The sequence below is a fragment of the Kwoniella botswanensis genome, chromosome 1 (assembly GCF_036426115.1).
Source record: "Kwoniella botswanensis chromosome 1, complete sequence".
NCBI lineage: Eukaryota > Fungi > Basidiomycota > Tremellomycetes > Tremellales > Cryptococcaceae > Kwoniella > Kwoniella botswanensis.
In genome coordinates this window covers 13,278,567-13,297,053 of record NC_088599.1, presented here as the reverse complement: position 1 = coordinate 13,297,053, position 18,487 = coordinate 13,278,567, and the positions used below count along the sequence as shown (strand labels likewise).

General features: G+C 45.8%; 8 protein-coding genes across 8 annotated transcripts; 4 read left to right on the top strand and 4 right to left on the bottom strand.

The window, feature by feature from the left end:
* Positions 1-324: 324 nt before the first annotated feature.
* On the bottom strand, positions 325-1,912 carry L199_005018 (uncharacterized protein; the record flags this gene model as incomplete). The annotated part of the gene is made up of 8 exons (XM_064890733.1): positions 325-486; positions 551-737; positions 801-946; positions 1,094-1,219; positions 1,292-1,421; positions 1,485-1,533; positions 1,579-1,613; positions 1,677-1,912. The coding sequence occupies 8 exons, from the start codon at positions 1,910-1,912 to the stop codon at positions 325-327; spliced, it is 1,071 nt and encodes a 356-aa protein (XP_064746805.1).
* A 481-nt stretch (positions 1,913-2,393) lies between these two features.
* On the top strand, positions 2,394-3,327 carry L199_005017 (uncharacterized protein; the record flags this gene model as incomplete). Its single annotated transcript, XM_064890732.1, has 2 exons — positions 2,394-2,815; positions 2,883-3,327. 2 exons carry the CDS (start codon positions 2,394-2,396, stop codon positions 3,325-3,327), a joined length of 867 nt encoding a protein of 288 aa, XP_064746804.1.
* A 232-nt stretch (positions 3,328-3,559) lies between these two features.
* On the top strand, positions 3,560-4,878 carry L199_005016 (uncharacterized protein; the record flags this gene model as incomplete). Its single annotated transcript, XM_064890731.1, has 2 exons — positions 3,560-4,332; positions 4,416-4,878. The coding sequence occupies 2 exons, from the start codon at positions 3,560-3,562 to the stop codon at positions 4,876-4,878; spliced, it is 1,236 nt and encodes a 411-aa protein (XP_064746803.1).
* Positions 4,879-5,339: 461 nt separating this feature from the next.
* On the bottom strand, positions 5,340-8,111 carry L199_005015 (uncharacterized protein; the record flags this gene model as incomplete). Its single annotated transcript, XM_064890730.1, has 10 exons — positions 5,340-5,790; positions 5,852-6,048; positions 6,112-6,284; positions 6,344-6,368; positions 6,436-6,992; positions 7,112-7,288; positions 7,343-7,748; positions 7,818-7,856; positions 7,918-7,966; positions 8,026-8,111. The coding sequence occupies 10 exons, from the start codon at positions 8,109-8,111 to the stop codon at positions 5,340-5,342; spliced, it is 2,160 nt and encodes a 719-aa protein (XP_064746802.1).
* Positions 8,112-8,587: 476 nt separating this feature from the next.
* L199_005014 (uncharacterized protein) lies at positions 8,588-10,634 on the bottom strand (the record flags this gene model as incomplete). Its single annotated transcript, XM_064890729.1, has 8 exons — positions 8,588-8,822; positions 8,882-9,356; positions 9,466-9,583; positions 9,645-9,746; positions 9,812-9,947; positions 10,026-10,246; positions 10,326-10,437; positions 10,510-10,634. The coding sequence occupies 8 exons, from the start codon at positions 10,632-10,634 to the stop codon at positions 8,588-8,590; spliced, it is 1,524 nt and encodes a 507-aa protein (XP_064746801.1).
* Positions 10,635-11,766: 1,132 nt separating this feature from the next.
* L199_005013 (uncharacterized protein) lies at positions 11,767-13,033 on the top strand (the record flags this gene model as incomplete). The annotated part of the gene is made up of 6 exons (XM_064890728.1): positions 11,767-11,896; positions 11,960-12,064; positions 12,122-12,298; positions 12,381-12,605; positions 12,679-12,859; positions 12,925-13,033. 6 exons carry the CDS (start codon positions 11,767-11,769, stop codon positions 13,031-13,033), a joined length of 927 nt encoding a protein of 308 aa, XP_064746800.1.
* A 190-nt stretch (positions 13,034-13,223) lies between these two features.
* Positions 13,224-15,385, bottom strand: L199_005012 (uncharacterized protein; the record flags this gene model as incomplete). Its single annotated transcript, XM_064890727.1, has 11 exons — positions 13,224-13,319; positions 13,449-13,532; positions 13,627-13,908; positions 14,000-14,126; positions 14,202-14,335; positions 14,414-14,427; positions 14,488-14,597; positions 14,679-14,758; positions 14,833-14,959; positions 15,054-15,260; positions 15,330-15,385. The coding sequence occupies 11 exons, from the start codon at positions 15,383-15,385 to the stop codon at positions 13,224-13,226; spliced, it is 1,317 nt and encodes a 438-aa protein (XP_064746799.1).
* A 564-nt stretch (positions 15,386-15,949) lies between these two features.
* L199_005011 (uncharacterized protein) lies at positions 15,950-18,087 on the top strand (the record flags this gene model as incomplete). Its single annotated transcript, XM_064890726.1, has 7 exons — positions 15,950-16,005; positions 16,075-16,210; positions 16,282-16,439; positions 16,499-16,587; positions 16,843-17,431; positions 17,504-17,586; positions 17,927-18,087. 7 exons carry the CDS (start codon positions 15,950-15,952, stop codon positions 18,085-18,087), a joined length of 1,272 nt encoding a protein of 423 aa, XP_064746798.1.
* Positions 18,088-18,487: the final 400 nt, after the last annotated feature.

Here is an 18,487-nt window from a genome sequence, read left to right as displayed (position 1 = left end):
CCATGTTTCCCGTATATCGTTCTGGTAATCGCATGAACGTGGGTGGGAGGGAACGCACGTGAAGATCTAGTCGTTGATAAGGATTTGCGTCCAACCCCCTTTTTGGACTGATGTTCGGTCGTAAGAACTGCCTCAAGCCTTCACTCGCGTATGACCTAGAGATGGTCAGACTCCTGGAATGGAAGCTCACTGGGATCTATCATTAGAGCATGTGTGTATACAGATTTAAAGTGTAGGGTGATGATACAAAAGAAAACCTGAATACTGGAAGACTCTGAACAATAGGTGATGTTATCTAGACAGAGATAGTCTGATCGTAAAATGCTACAGCTTGAGTTCAGCTGGCTGAGCTGTCAATTGCCTCGCTATTGGATGTTCCGGTTTTATGGTTGGGTGAGGAACAAGAGGCTGTATACTCGTTTGTTTAATCTCGTGAGATTCAAGTATGTGATCTTGTTCCACAGGTTTGACTGGTTCGGCGAGCCACTGATAGACGATAACTGATCAGCAGAGCTTTTCGTTTATGTCACTTGTGGAATTTCGCACTCACCACGTGTTGTAACGCTTTCTTGGCACTTGGTCGACGGGATGGTGGTTGCATGAGGTGTCGGACGAAGGACTTGGCCTGTTCGGATACACCTTCGAAAGGTCCTGTTGGGAAATTGACGGTTGTTCTCGACGTTTCCTGTATTAGTGCGACAGTATCTCTCGACTCCCAAGGTGACCATGAGGATAGACTATGATGTAATGGTATCAGGCGGAGGTCAATCTATATTGTACAAACGAAAAACGAGACATACAGATTGTACCCTATCACACCTGCACCGAATAGATCTGAATTCTTGCCATATCCTATCCCGCAGAACACCTCAGGAGCCGCATATCCGGGTGTACCTCCTACTTCATACTGATCCCGAGGATCGTCTTCAGACTCGTTGTCTAGTACCTGCCATTCATGAAGGAAAATCAGCGATGGGAGACAGGGAAGAGCTAGGCAAAGATGGCTTAACAGGAGGATGCGAAGGCAAATATGCAGAATAGATAGGTCCAGTTATGAGTGTGGGAGAGAACGCAATCGCGATCTCAGACTCACCTTTGATATGCCAAAGTCTATGAGTACTATATCATCTACTTCGGATTCTGGCGTTCGATATAGGAAATTATCAGGTTTGACATCTCGATGTATTATCCCGTGCGAGTGTATGAAAGATAGTGTGTTCTGTGAAATGGGCACGTCAGATAGAGGTGAGTGGTGGCCAAGATATCAGCATAAAAACCATGCATGACTCACCAGCATGACTCTCATTACCTTTCTGACAGCGTCTTCGGTGAATCTCCCTCTCCTGTTCAGTCTTTCCAGCAGTTCGCCACCAGTCAGTAATGGGAAGGCGATGTAGAACTTGTGTGTACTTTCGAACCAGCTATGAGAGTGACCTTGGGATCAGCTTGTCTAGGGTGGGGCTATTGAGTCAACAAGAACTTACTCTAAACCAGCACCTAAGAAGAATGGGTCGAGCAATCGCTTGTTATCAGCTACAGCCTTTCATGAGTCGTATCAGTACATAGTTAAACACTCACATATGTTTGGATGAGTGTTTATACGAGAGAATCCACTGTAATAAGTCAAGCTGTATTAGTTTGATAGTTTGGTAGCTGTTCTCATAAACTGTACCTACCAATCTATCAACTTCAAGTATCCTTCCCTATCCTTGACCGCTTCCTTCCTGACCACCTTCATGGCGACTACCATCCCATCTCTTGCTTTCCAATGCGCCCTCATCACTTGTGAATATCCCCCTTGCCCTATTACATCATGATCGAACGTGTACTCTTTCTTCTTGTGAGCTGAATGAGGCCCATCATCGTGATTGTTGTGGTGTCCAGAGAACAGATGGCTGAAATCGAAAGGCATCGGGGTCGATTGCTTAGTGCTGGATGATACTATCTACACGCTTTTTTCACCGAGTGACTATATTGGGATTCGTAGGGTATAGGGTGTAGGGTAGTCACTGAGGATATACGCAAGGGAATGTCATAAATCATTGGGGCTCGATTGCTGATTTTATGCTCTGTTTGCTGGTATTCGGTGGATCACGGAGATTGCAGTATACGCTGAAAGTAACGTCATAGAGAAAACAGCTGCCGCAATCCTCCTGGTTCCCTTAAGGCCTTGGGTGCTGTGTACTTTATATATGCATCTCATATAGGGCACTGGCTGGCTAATCTGATAACGGATATCAACGTAGAACGATGAAAGATGCGAACGAGAAGGCGAAGAGGGGGAGGAGGACGAGCAAGTGCGAGTGGTAGGCAAGGTGAAACAAAGGAATCAACGCTACATATACTTTGACTCGAGCATCGACCAATATCATTGATTCCATCAACCCCGCACCATGTCACCGTCACCACAACCTACGACTACATGGCCAGATTTACCATCTGAGCACCCACTGTTGCAATTCCAGTCCCGACTCCCTAAAATCATCGAGGAATCAGGTCACCCGCACATTTGGGGAGTAACACTGACCACTTCCACCCCACCTGCTTTCTCCACTCTTCTCATACTCCAAAAATACCTCAGATCAGTATCGAACGACGTGGACAAGGCAGCCGAGAACCTCACCAAGACACTGAAATGGAGGAAGGAATTCGGGTTGGATAAAGAAGATAACACGGTAGAAGAGTTTGGACCAGATTTTGAAGGTTTAGGATATGTGACAAAAGTTGGGAAGAACGATGGGAAGGAGGATATAGTTACCTGGAATGTCTATGGCGCTGTGAAAGATCTGAAGAAACCTTTTGGGGATCTCCAACGGTATGTTCTCCTTTTGCTTTTGACATACTCATACTATCCTAACCGAACTGACCCATACATACTCCAGTTTCCTACGATGGCGTATCGGATTGATGGAACGAGCCATTTCCCATCTTCACCTTTCCACCACCACTAAACCAATCCCGGACTATGGCAAAGGTGATGATCCTCATCGTGTCGACCAGATCCATCTGTACGGAGGTGTCTCTTTCCTTCGAATGGATCCATTGGTCAAAGCAGCCTCGAAAGCGACCATCGAAATCATGCAAGCTCATTATCCGGAATTACTGCTCAGGAAATTCTTCGTAGAAGTTCCCTTGATCATGTCATGGATGTTTACCGCTATCAGCTTGTTCGTCTCTGCTGAGACGGCGAAGAAGTTCCAGGTTATCAGTTACAAAGAGAACCTGGCGAAGGAACTGGGGAATGCTGAGGATGTACCGAAAGATCTGGGTGGGAATGGTCCTGATTTAGCTACATTGGAGAAGAGGTTGGAGAGTGATAAGGCATGATATACATGACTTGTATATGGAAATAGTAATCTTTGAAGTGCACGACGACCTTGTAGATGAGGATGCATTCCTACATATGTATATTTGATTTGCATGCATACAAGGATCGCATGACGATTGCATAAAGAGTCAAGTTGGGTTATTTGCGTTGTTGCCCTGATCCACCTGATAACGTCCTCATTCTCCTCTGCCCACTTGATATAACCTTTCCATCTCTTCGTATGAAAACATCATGAACCATCTCACTGCATCGTGTCATTGTAAACAATTCTCATACCAGATCAACATACCTGAAGATGTATCCTTCCCACTCAGCGAGACCACCTGTTCATGCGATGCATGCAGGTACCGTACCGGACAGATCTGCATCTTGACACTATCAGCTAAACTCACTCGGTCTATACCTTCACCTGAAGATCTGAAGAAACTCAGTAAATACGATCAGAAATGTGGATTCGCAATTGATCAAGATACTCTACCTGATGGGGAGGAGGATAACAGTGATGGTCAAGGTGGACTGAACAAGTATTCAAGTAATACTACTTGCGGTCGAACCATCATCACATCTTTTTTCTGTGGGAAATGCGGCACCAAAGTCTACCTCCAGGTAGCTTCTTTGACTGGTGATGTGGAGATTGGAATGTGGATGTTGGGGTGTTTAGATAGGCTGTTCTTAGAGGTGGAAGGGAAGAAAATACCTATAGTAGATGTGCAGGGGCATCATTTCCTGGATGATACGGTAGATGGGGGAATATCGAATATATGGAGGACATCCAATGGGAAACAACTCAAGAGATATCATGATGGATTGGTAGAATGGGAACCTCATCAAGATATACCTAAAAACATCAGGTCAGATGAGATGCTCAACCTTCATTGTAAATGTAAAGCTTTCGACGTGTATGTTCGGCGACCCAAACCTAGTTTACCATTACCGGAAGGATGTTATTGGTATCAACACCCATTAGATGACGAAGGTATCCCGCAGAGGTACATGGCTAGCTGGTGAGTTTGCTCTCATTCCCTCATTGTGACACTGTGATCTCACCAAAGCCGCCTCGGGACTTGTACTGATTACATCACTCCAGGTGCTCATGTGATTCATGTCGACTCACCACTGGTTCCTCTCTCCTCGCTCATCCATGGGTACAGATCCCCTTCATTGATATCTTCACATCCTCCTCTCCCAACCCAACACCCTACATTAATGGCACCATGACCTCTTCCACCCAACTAGCAGGGTTGACACTCTATCATTCCACACCGTCTAACCCCGGTATCTCAAGATACCACTGCTCTACATGCGGTGCTTCCATTTTATATTTTGACGAGAAAAGAGATTTCATCGGTACATTCGCGCTTGGTCTAAACGACTCGCGGTATGGAACATTGAATTCGAACTGGTTCAGCTGGTGGACTGGCGAAGATAAGATAACGATGCCCATAATTAATGGAAGGAGTGATGGAGATAAGAGGTGGGGCGAGGAGATGATGGAGGAATTTGAAGATGGATTGAAGGAATGGGGGAGATCAATCGGGCAACGGACGTAGATGGATGTGTTTGGATCTAAGGCAAAAGATACACAATCGTCAAATAGGGATGGAGGGTTATTGGGAGAGTTGGGGTTATCTGTCACTGTTGTTGTAAGTCTCAGAAACTGTGATGGAATGGAGTTGTATGCGTGATGAACAGAGATTTCCGATCAAGCCTGGTCTTCTGGGATGTCGAAATGTAAAGAATGACATATACAAACACGTATACATTGTTCGCATGTCATATAGCTCTATCGATGAACTCTATCTATTTGCTATCCTATTCTAACATACAACAACACTATCATCTTGTTCGCTGATGGAGATCTTTGCGATCGGCTATATATGTTCGCCCCAAATTCGAAAAAATGTTGAGCTGAGGGACGCTTTACCATGTCATCCTATTGTATGAGGTCACATTCGGTTTTGGGTTCCGCTTGTATCTTGGACAACCGCCAGGAATCGACTAGATCCCCTTCCTACATCGCGGAAGTTGATAATCCCACATCCGGTATATCATGTTGTCTGAAGAAATCAGCCAGCCAATCATCCAATGTCGATGTATCCAGTCGAGGGATCGTATCGTCTTCGCTTGCACCTTGACTCATCTTTTCCATCGAGATGTTGGTATAGTGCTCTAGACGTGGGGGTATACTGGAAGTGGACGAATGAAATCTCGGACTTGAATCGGAGCTGGTCCGAGACGTAGACGAAGTAGGGGTGATCAGAGCTGGTATACTGACAGAGGGAGTATTCCCTGTCATTCCTAACGCAGCTTTGTAGAATAGGTTGACTATATCGGCGATCTTGGCCCTTGCTGCGATGGGTCTGAGCTGATTGTGGCCCAGTGCCCATCGGTTCATCATATCCTTCGCTGTCGATAAAGATTGTAATGATCCTATATCTCTTTCTGCGGCGTAGTTGTAATATCTATATGTGACATATCAGCGATGAGCTCGCTCAAAATCGTGATTACTGTGAATACACTTACTGTGCCAATGCAGCATAAACAATAGCATACTTTGCGATCAACCAACAATCTAGAATATGGTCCCCATGCTGATTCATCCAAGATATCGCTTGACGTGCCCTCTGGACTGTCCTCGACCATCTTTGGGGCGTAGGTCGAAATGTGAGATGCGAAGGTAGTTTACGATTATGTTTGACGAATGAACGGAAGAAGATCACCTGGAGATAGATAGGATATTTCATCAGCCGATACATACCCACCGCATGAACGACCTTGCTCACCTCTGTTGAAACAGTCACTAGGCGTAATAAACCACCCTGGACCGAAGTCGATTCTCCAGTGAACAGAAAAGGTTCAGGTATCAAGCTTAGTCGCGAGTCTATCTGCCGCAAGAGTGATTCCAAGATGTCATCGGTACATCTCTCCAGCGACCTAGGGCGGTAGATGACTTGCACTGCATGATCCATTGATCAGCGATTATGTATAGGTGAATCATCAATCAGGTAAACTTACTGATGTCACCAAGAAGGCAGCTGATCTGTTCAAGATCGTCAATAAAAATGGCCCACATCAAAAACTAATAGTGAGGGAGAAGCTAAACTCACATGATACATTTCCACCTGGAAAGCATGAGTCAGATCCGATGTATGTAGCAAGTCTGATGATTCCAGCGGATCTTCACAATCGAGCAAGTTTATAGCTAAAGGTTGTCCGAAAGCTCCACCGTACCATCTATCCGTTATGATCGCAGCCAGCCAAGCTCTCGCTCTATCCGCAAACATCTCAGGTAACCAATGATTTGCGTTCAGCCTATGCAGACCTATATCCTGAGCCTGTCTTATCGCCGTACCTATCCTGATCCAGCAATTCGATCCTCCTTCCATATTGGTCTCCCCATGTAACTCATGCGACATTCCGGATATCAATAATCCCTGAACCTGCTGCAAAGTCGATCCGTTGCCTTTTCCCAGTTCCTCATGTAGTTCTCTGGTAAGTTTGGACCGTACACTGGCGTAAATGGAGGATGGAACTTCCCGAGAGAGAGCGGCGACTGCGAGGATGGATGAGAAGACGAATGAGGATGTATCGATTGCAGATGATATTCGATGAGGTGGTATGACGGCGTTCAATGGGGCTATTTGGTCGGTGTAGAAGGATAACACTGAGACAGTGTATGAGTCAGGAATGTATGGTACCGTAGCAGCGAAACTGAAGAGGTTGGTAACTTATGGGAATTCATGGTGGGTACGGCAAAGATGATAACATGGAAACTCAGCTCACACTTCGCTATAACATCTTCTCTGACCTGCTGCTCCGATAGCTGACCCTCACTCATCGGTATATCAGGATTCGCGCCGTATACCCATCCCTCCGTCACTCTGAACAAACCATACCGGCGGTCTAAAGCAGCTGAATCTTCAGGCAAGTCCGCCAGGAGGTTGATAGTTGCGGTTGGACCTGATCGTATGGAGTTCGAGATCAGCCGGGTCTATATAAGCTTGAACGACTCACCCTGCATTCTAGGTTCCGGTCCACTGAGCTTGAGATTAGGAGGTTCATCCGAGTTTCTTCTTGGCGGTCCCGTGGACGTCGATCCTTCCGGTTGATCATCGTCTCGTTGGATGTATCTCGAAGTATCTGACGTTATGATACTACTCTTTGGAAGATCGACGGGTGTTGAGGAGCTGCTTGCTGCAGTCGGTGATATTCCTGTCGTGGGATTGTTACTTGTGCTGGGTGAGGACAATCTAGCCACTAGTTGGATCGGATCACCGGCCGTAGATGGTCTGGCTTTCCTCAGCGCACCCGTATCAGTCGATGATACGTATATCCCCCTCGAGGCTATCTGAGCTGCTACCCATTGTTTCTGCTCGTCGGTAGTTGCTAGATCTACCAGAGTTCGGAGTCTTCTCTTATCCTATAGAGCGATAAGTATTAGACGCTGGCCATCGTATCGACGTATGGAAGGTAGGGAGAAAATACATACGATTTTAGCAGGCTGGGTAGATTCACATTGAGACTTGGACTATATATGACCATCAGCATGAGACATTCTACGTGTTTTGTCTTGTGCAGCTCCCACTCACTCGTTTACATGCGACACATTGAGACTGGTCATCATCAGGATATTCACATCTGAGCAAACGATCGATACTGGTCAGCTCCAATAACGATGACTACCATCCATCACCCACCTCAGCTTCCTGTTTCTACACTGATCACACGCCCTCCTAGCTTTACGCCTCTTGGCTGGTGGTGGAGTCTCCGATCCCTCTCCCATCGGTCTTGTCCTCTATCTATAGGGATGAGTGTGATTATAGTTGGATTATACGATGATAGGTAGGAAGATGAGCAGATGATGATGCATGATGATGTTGTTGTTATTGTCATTTGCAAATCCCGATTTTTCACATGTTCATTCGAGAGATCTAAGGCACGCAATAATAATCATTAATCAATCATCCGAGGCAGAACATGGGATCAATTCCGATACCTGTAAAGCACAATTCATCGTCATTCATGCATATGCAAGCGACTATGAGTGTGTGGGGTTGTGTGCAGTATCACCTGCACACAAGTTGTTGCAAATTGTATGCGTAGGAATAGGAAATACAAGATGGACAAGAAACGTTTCGCATATGGCCCTCGCGATGTGGCAGATAAAATTGCATACACTGGTCTTGACTATCTATGTCAGAACCGGCCATATTAATATATCCCTCGTACCCTTCGTATTGGCGACTTCTCCAGTCAATTCTAAAGCTTCTCTTCAAGGTCGCCCTCTCTGTCTCTGTCGATCTGATCTTGCTGCACAGATGTCTCATCAACCATCTTGTTGTTCTCCTGTCTAAGCTCCCTTCTTCGCATCAAGATGATCACGATGACGAACACCACACTGGCCACACAACATGAAAAAGTGGTCCTGAAACCCTTTTTGAACCTTGGTCCGTCGGTTTGTAAGAAAACGATTGCCGGTAGCCATGCATTGAAGCTGTAGAAAGGTATTCTCAGCCACGATGTTCATTTCGATACCCAAATCAAGTCACTTACGCATAGAACAGACAAGAGGTACATCCAGTAATGAAGGCTCTAAATTCCGTCTTGTGTCCGCACATCTCAGCAACCCAGGCATAGAATACAGGTGTGATATAGAGGGAACCGTTGACCATAAATGCGAACACCCGCAAAGAATTCGAATGACCCCAGAAAGCAAGTACCGCCGTTGGGAAAATGCCCCAAATTAAGGGTCCCAACATGATCCAACCTCTCTGGATCCTAGTCGTTCGATCTGATATGTAGCAGTAGATTAAAATGCAGGGAATTTGCACTATATACATAGCTGATGGTAGAACGTTTCGCAAAGTGACAGAGTATTTGAACGCCTTGAGGTATACACCGAATTGGGTACCGTTTTGGACAGCGAATCCGTAAATACAGTAGAACGGTACTATGATCCAGAATTTCCAGTCCCTGAGTGCGGACAAGATGACCGTCCCGTTGATCTTGCCTTTCATCGGTTGAGCACCTTCGGTATAACACACGAGAGCCAATCAGTCCATGGGGCTCCCTCTGGGATCGATCTTGGGTGGAAGGGACCCCAATCGCTTAGGCCCTTCGACACATGGATTACTCACCATTCCTAGCCACTCGCTCCTTGGCCAAAGCTTTCTCCTCATCGCTCAAATACCACACTTTGGTGTTTTCGGGGAAATCTGGAACCAAAAAAAGCAGGAGAAAGCCGCAAGGGACAGTCTGATCGTCTCTTCGCGTTAGCACCGAGTCGCCATGCTTTCGGAACGTCTCCAGGCCTCACCATCGCTCCGCACACAATATATAACCATGACCAGCCTGCACGTCCTAGGACTCCGTCGAGGTTTTTGTAGATTGCAGCTTGAAGGAAACCCGAAAAAGCAGACTGCGGGGCGAAAAACGATGTCAGAAGGTGGAAATCACGATAAGCCACACTCAAATTGCACTTACACCTGCTGGACCTGCGATGAACCATAGACCGATCCGTTTGGCTAACTCCGGTCTTGTATACCATGATCCCAGGATGAAGAAGCCGATGGGATAGTAGAAGGATTCGAAAAGAGCGATACAAAATCGGAAACCATACCTGTTTGAGTGGATATCAGCAAAGTGCCACTGAACGTGTTTGTACGCGGAAGGATGAAAAAGAGGTAGGAGAACTTACATAGCCTGGTAGCTCTTGGCACCCGCTTGAGCGAAGGTGAAGACACCCCAACCGATCTCACATATAGCCAAGAATAATGAAGGTCTAACTTTCATGACGATGAAACTCGACGGAATTTGCATGGCGGCTACGACGGCATTGTAGATGGTCCCCATGTACGTATATTGATTTGCCTGGATATTGAGATCTTCTTTCATGCCCGATACATATGCATTGGCCAGCTGCAAAGGATGAAATTCAACATCAGCGATGTCGAACTCTGCTCGGTTCTGAGAGAGAATATCAGTATTGTTCACTCACATTATTCTGATCCAAGTTCTTCAACCACCAACCGATAGTCATAGCTGTCAACATGAAACAATCAAGTTTGAATACCAATTTTCGTTCTGCATCTGATTTCTCATAGTAATCACTACATGCAATGACATCTCTTTCGTTAGCATAATCATTTATGAAGGATGAAGGATGGAGAAAGATGACTTACGAATCCCAGATGAATGAAACGAATTTTTGCCATTTCCCTTTCTTCGAGCTGGGTTTACCAATATAGCTCTGTCTATCTGCGTCGAGCAAGACGGTAGGTGGTGGTAAGTCGGTCTCGACGTTCATATTCGTTATCTCTGTTGATTGTTATCAACGAGTACAAAGTCAGATAGTAAGGTAAGAATACAATTTGAGGGTGAGACTGAGTTCCTCGGAGAACTCCTGCATATATACATTATCAAGTGAGATCTACTCGTCGTCTTTCGGATCGACCCAGTACTCCTAAAGTTGGAAAATACCAAGACTGATATCGCAAGGAACGCGACCCAGAGATCTATTTCTGGTAGATTTGCCCACTTTGACAAAGCTCGGAATGAGGAATGACCCATTTACACCTGATAACGCCATTCCCGGGATCGATCGGGAGTCTACTTTCTTCCCCTCTAGGTAAATTTCTTGTACCCCTCACCACTCATCACAGATAAGACGTCGGACACGCATCGAGATAACACCATCGATAGACTTTCGGGATATGAGTATTGCGTGTGACTATGTGCTTTGAGAGGATCGCAAGATGTGAAGGGATGTCGGGTGACAGTCGTATATGCAATTTGGACCTCGAGCTCGCAGGAATCGCATCAGGAACAGACGAGAAGAACGGTTTGACCATTGTCTGGAAACCCGAAACCTGTTGAACATATATTGGTAGCTGTACTGGTGGTTCCTGATATCCCTGTGCAGTGCGTGCTGATCCCTGTGGCCTGGATTGCTCATATCGCTATCCCCTCCTAAACGGAACTCGGACGTCCCTTCATCGGAGATGCGCCGCTTGATCGATTGGATACAGCGCCTTCCATTTTGAAACAGCTTTACTTGTATGAAGCGGCCTCATCTTCGTCGTGCTCGTTCCAACGTCGACATCCTCATCACGGATCACAGGTAATTCATATTACTTGGCCAACATGGGGCGCCGAGATGATGATGTCAAGGAGCATCGACCCAGCATCGGTCGGATCCTGAATATTCGGGTCTTGCTTATTAAGCTTTCTCATGATATGCCTATTCACCTCCACCAAAACACGATTATAAATCCGTTTTGTATGTAGAGTTCCTTCGTTTCAGAACAGTACACCATGAGATAAGCCCAAAGAGTGAACTCATATCCCATCCAAGGAGTTCCGTCTGTCCTCATGCAATTGTCTGATTCATCCTCAAATACTCCGGTGCAAGAAAAACTGGACCATAGACAGAAGCACAAATGAAAGTTGCCGTGTTCACCGTTACAGGAGATCAAGGTTCAAGTGTGGCCAAGTATCTGCTCGAGGATAAAGAGAAGAAGTATCAGGTATTGGGTATCACCAGAAATGTCAACTCTGAGAAAGCTCAAGGTAAGCAAGTACACTAAACTTCATGGACACTGTAGGGTTTTGCTGACGGGGTGTGTCGACTAGGTCTCGCTAAGGTCGGAGTCGAATTGATCAAAGGTGATCTGGCTGATCCCTCAACATATGCTGCTCAGCTAGAAGGTATAGAAGCTGCTTACGTCAACGCGGACTGTAAGTCGTTCACCGTATGCTTAATCGTTAATCGTCTTACTCAACTTCCTCCTGTAGTCTGGACTCATTACTTCTCCAATGGATATGACGCTCTTAAAGCGCTAGAATCAGAAAAGAAGGATTCAATCGGTGCGATTGATGCTTGTGTGAAAGCCGGTGTCAAACATATCGTTTATTCCACTCTGGATGAGGTCGACAAAGGCGAATGTCCCCATTACGAGTCCAAGAATGCGGGTTAGTACATCTACACTGGGCCCAGGAGGTCGGCCAAGCTTCTGGCCAGTGTTGATAAAGTGTGTATTCCTTGTTGATTCAGTATCACGTTACCTCAAAGAAAAAGGTATCCCCCACACCCTTCTGTTCACCTTCAATTACTTTTCCAACCTCGTCAAATTTGGTCAACTGAAACCGCCAGCCGAAGGTGGAGATGAATGGTTGTTGGATGTTCCTGCGCCCGATGATCTGAGAATCCCAAGTTATCCAGCTGAACAGACCGGGCTATGGGTGAAGGAAGCTTTCGACAATAGGGATAAATGGCTTGGTGAGTACCTCAAACACCTAACGATTGCAAGGCAGACTCGCTGGCATGGTATGTGCTGATTGTGGTCGAAAAGGTAAAAACATCTACGCGAATACTTCTACCCCCACTCCCTTGGAAATGGCCCAATCGCTATCCCTTAAATTCAATGTCAAGGTCACCACTGCCAAAGTTACACTCGAACAGTTCCATACTGAGGCACACAAACAGAAGATCGGAGAGGAACTGTGGTTGGCTTATAAGGTCATTTTGAACGGGTGAGTATCATCAAGCTGACAGATCTGCTATTCAGAAGAGGCTAATGAACGGTATGAGATGACAGCAAAATGTACCATGCTCCCGAGACAATTGCCGTCTTGCCTGGTGCTTGGACTTTTGAAGATTGGATTGATCAAGACCAGACCTTGAAACAATGGTTCAGTAAGGAATAATCTCATACAATGTTTGAGGTTGAGCAAGGATGGAAGTTTGTGAAGAAAGATAAGATCATCAGTAGTGAGACATTCTCAAATTATGCATCGAAGGATCAGTAAGTATGATCGGAGTTCCACCACAGAGTAAAATCCGTGTTCATTCGATATTCATTACAACGATCTCGCTTTTGTCTGTTTATTACTCCATCTATACCGCACTACCAAACACTGAGAACCTACGGACGAGCGATGGTCCATATTCTTCGTAATCTACTCGAGAGTGAGAGACATTGTAGAATTCCGGCTATGAAAGGCAATAATCGTTAGCAATCATCATATATTGGAGCAAGGAAGGGCAGCTCAAATGAGATAGAAACCGTGTAAAAATTATTCGGTGAAGTGGGATACACAGTATATTAGAACGATCACTTACAGTAGAAGCCATCAAACTACCTCCATACCATACAGCGTATCTCTGTCGTTTGTGGGAGATGACGTTGACTTCTACACCGCTTGACTGTTTATCAAAAAGGTATGAAAAGTCAGCATTTTCCCCATACAGTCCGTGTGATATGTTGACTGGCAATGGCCCAGAACGAAAGATGACCCACCTTCATATGACTTCCCGATCTTTCCTCACTTCCAGCGATTCTACCATCCACAATAGCTTTGACATCCCGTTGCAACCTCTTACCGAAATCCTTGAACATGGTTGAACCTCCACTCAACACTATATTCTTGTACAATCCTCTTCTCACATCGATGGGAGAGGTTTGAATGACGGTGTCTACTACTTCAGGGAGAGGAGTGAGGAAATCGGAGGAATAGATTTCTGGGTTGAAGAAGATCTCAGGGGCAAGGAATCGCTCGTATCCTACGTCAAGGTCGTATTTCTAGGTGAAATTGAGGATGTCAGCGAATACGGTATTGAATAGAACAGTCAGAGCAGAGTATCTGTGAGATACCCTGAGAAGATAGACTCACTCGTCCAGTCACACTGTGTTCTCCAGCGAATCTAGCAAAGTATCTATAAGGGTCCGCGTCGTACTTCTTGAACTCTTTGACGATATCTTGACAGACATAAGTGTAGTCCTCCTTGATCTTCTCGGCACTACGAGTAACATCTTAGTGTCAGCGAATGTTTCCGCTTCATCATTCACAACGAGTGTAAGAAGCCTCTACTCACACTCTCAGTTGATCCTCTGGTGGGATCTGTGCACTTTCACCTCTATCACGCAGCAATTGTTGAACGAAATAAGTGATATCTCGACCGGCGATAGGGATGTGTTTGATGGATGATCCGATGACATAACCCTCAGCCTACAAGTACAATATCAGCATGGTTTTTCAGGATGAGGACATAGTTTTCTGAGGGTACTTCAGAATTGGAATACGTACGACAGGGATTGTATCTGTGTGAAGATTCGTGTGTCAGCTTTCTGCTCGGGCAGGGAGTATAAAGGTAAGCTTACGAGTAACACCGTCTCCAGAATCAATCACAACACCAGTCAAAGTTCGTTCATTGACTTTTGAAGAAGTCCATGAAGCAGCGAGGGCGAGCACGGCTTGTACGGCGATGTACCTAATCAATATAAAGGGTGTCGACTCAGCGTCTATTGAACCATTCGAGGTATACTGATTAAATGGCCTGAACACAACTCACAATCCCTGTACGTTGAAAGATTCGAACATGATCTCGGCGGTGTTCTCTCTGTTTTCAGGTGGGTTAAGAGGAGGTTCGGTCTGTTTGATACAAATGACTTAGGACTGCACTCTGCGTTATGATACTGTTAAATGAAGCAAATGGCCGAACTTACGAGTAAAACATAGTGATCCTCTGGTTCAGCTCTTAGGTATTTGAAGATACATTGCTCCCAGAATCTCTCCATGTGATCCCAGTTCTCGATCTGACCGTGTCGGATAGGGTAGTGGAGGGAGTACGTCCTGAACAGATGGTTATAATCAAGTTAGCGCATGCAATAATCGATTGCCCACTTGTCACACTATATAGGACCATTCCAGGGAGTCATCCACTCACTTTGAGTTGGCAACAGCCTCATCACCAATGAAGAAATCCAAATCCTCTATTCCCCTCTTACTCGCCAGATGACTTGGTTTTCCAGCTATGGGAGGCGGTGCCCTTGCACCTGAACCACCCGACGTGTTTGATGATCCGGATGAAGCTGATTGATGAGTAGCGATGACGGTTGGGAACACGAAGGATGGTTCAGAGTTACCTGCGAAGCTGCCGAGGTGTTGTCATCAGTCATGGTTATCATATAAAAAAAGAGTACCATTGATATAGTAAACATACCCCATCTTGGTATAACCCGTACCATTGTCGATCACCAATGGGGCTTGCCTTGACATCTTGCGTGATCTTTAACTTGAGGGGAGCGGGCGGTCGAGGCTGAGGAGGGGAGTATAGGCGGTAGGTTCGCTGTATGTATGAGAGACGGATAGAGTCGATCAAGACGAGTGAGCAGGAGAATGAGGATGCTCAACATGGATATGGGTTGAGCATGGTGACGACAATGCATGGTGATTACTGCACGGACCCTGACCCCCTTTTCAGGCTTGCGAGGGGAGCAGTCACTCGCATGCCTAATGACTGCCCTCGCATTTGATCCTGTCTTCGCATGAAGGTGTGGTATCCATGTTTTGCATGTTTTGCGTGTTCATGTTATGATCTACTATAGCATGACTTTGACACACTGCATATACACATATACACAGCAAACAGCAAGGGCAGGGAGATGACAGCAGATGTGTCCCCCGCACAGACCTTCGAAGGTAACAGTAGCAGGTGGCAACGGTATAAAGGAAGGGGTGAAACTCTACAGGACTGTATGAATCGCTTCTCGGTCATTCCCATGTTAACAGCAGTCTGATTTACTTATCACCCACTCGTGAACATATATATACTAAGCTACTATGTCTACTGATTCCACTGATAAGAAGTGCAAAGTCCTGATCGTCGGCGGTGGAATGTGGGTCATTCTCTTTGTCTTTAAACCTGGTCAAACTGCAAGCTGATGGACTGTGAATTCTGAGCGTAGAGCCGGTCTTGCTGCTGCTCATTACCTTGAAAGAGCCAAGAAGGAGGGATGGGCGCCTCCGTCCCTTCAAGTGACAGTATACGAAAGGAACGAAGAGGACAACGATTCCGTCAAATACCCTATGCAGATATCCCCTGTGAGTACCGTTCTTTCATCACGTTATCGCAAGAAAGAGGGGTAGCCCTAAGGTTGTTCATTACTACTCAGGACGCGAGATCAGCTCTGCAAAAGATCCTCTCCACTCAAGCATACTCCAATTTGACCACTCAATCAAACTACGGTATCACCCATGGTGGCGTCAACATCCTCAACCCAGATCTGAGCCACTTATTCTCGAACATCAAATATCAGAACGAACAGCCTCAGTGGATCCATCGAAAGGTTCTTAAAAATATCCTGAGTGACGGTGTTAACATCACCCGAGGAAAAAGAGTAGTGAGGGTCAGAGAATAGAAGCGAAAGTTGAAGTGGTATTCGAGGATGGTGCGAACGAGTTGGCGGATCTGGTTATTGGTGAGTTTGCCTTTCCGACATGATCTATCGACTCTTGATTTCAATAGCTCGAGGCGTCCCAGCTGTTCTCATTCTTCAACATTTTAATATTGGACATATCTGGATACGCGACTCTAGCTCCGTGCTTCAACTATCTGTCATATCTTCCCTCCCCAATGATGGCTCGTCGTTGGCGTGTGCCCCGTCCAATACTATTCGTACATTATCTCAATACCGATACAATATGTGACTGATAAAATACTGTTTGGTACATAGGTGCCGACGGTATAGGCTCTATTGTTCGATCCCAGATTCACCCCTCCTTTCCTCACATCCCTCTCCTTCCTTACGTCATGATCCCATTCAAGCTAGCCACGCCCATTGCCAAACTCCCTCTGCAACTCAACAAAGACTGTCAAAATATCATCTTCGGCAGTCGCTCGAACTGTCTCCATATCATTCCACTGCACGGTACAGATCTCCCTCACATGACACCCAGATCAGCCATGACCTTATCAGAACAAGGACCTTTCGCCGAGCCCGATCAAACTGTCTTGAAAGTACAAGATGCTCTGGAAGATCACCAAACGGGATATGTACTCGTCAGGATGTTTCTGAACGTCAGTGCCGAAGGTGCAGCTGGGTGGGAAGATCTGACTGAAGGTGCGTGGATCGATAAGATTCTCGATATCCTCAAGAAAGACGGCACGAATAAAGGGTTATTGGAGATCATCGAGAACGACTTAATACCCGGTACAATTAGCTCGACCGGTGTTGTCAGTGGTGCGCCTGGAAAACACGTCCCTTATAAGGATGGGAAAGTGTTCTTGATAGGGGATGCGGCTCATGCTGTACCACCTACAAAGTGAGTGATCGTTGTATCGGTTTTTCATGACCGTCGGAGGATCCTTTAGCTGAAGCTGTACTTTATCAACAGTGGGAATGGAGGTGCGGCAGCCTTGTTAGATGCTCAAGGAATAGTAGAGACGCTCTTGACATGTTCGGAACTTGGTCCAGGAGGTGGGTGCACTGGTCATGTCTCGCCTTCAACTCACAAATTCCCACATTTACAAATTTGATTGCCCAAAAACCTCATGTCCCGCTTCTGCAACACACACTCACACATATGTGTTGATAACTTCATTTATCCCTAATGCTCTCACTTCCTCCCAACACCCACTGCAATGCTCCTTCCTATCTTCGTATCTGCAGGAAAACAGCGTTCGCTTCCACCTTGACTGCTTTCATATTAACTGTTTTTTCTTCTTGGTGTGACCCCGTTTCCCTTCATCGCAAATGTTTGCGTCCTGCCGGCCTTTATTGATCCGCACTAACAAAACATTCTTCTTCTCTACTATAGACGCTCCACTCACCTCTCTGCTACCTGAGACATACCATCAGTCTCTCATCCGATCCGAAGCTTACCTGAAAGAATCATTACACCTTCTGGAAAACTCAACTACATCAGGATGGTCGGGGTTCATCCAGAAATCCAGATTGAAATTGATGGATATTTTTTGAAAGGGTGAAAAGCACCAGAAAATACAACGGTGACATTATCTCGAGAAGCGTTCCAATTGGGATTTTCCTTTTGGATGAAATTGTAAGCGTGCATGGAAGATCGGTAGTGTTCATAAACATTGTACAAAACGAGTTTGATGATCAACATGCAGGATGAATCGAATGAACTGGATACAGACATACTTTTTAGGCTGTATGTCCTGTTCCATCAGCTTCCGCTGTATAGAACATGTGTTATTCATCATAAGCAAAAGCAGAAAATGCCTCTACAGTAGAAGATGCATTGGTTTCTGATGAGCATACATACTGTAGGCAATGTATCCTCTGCTTCCACATGTCTTGTCTTTTATGTCACAAGTGAGATGCATATTTCGGAGAATGGACTATATACAACCTATCT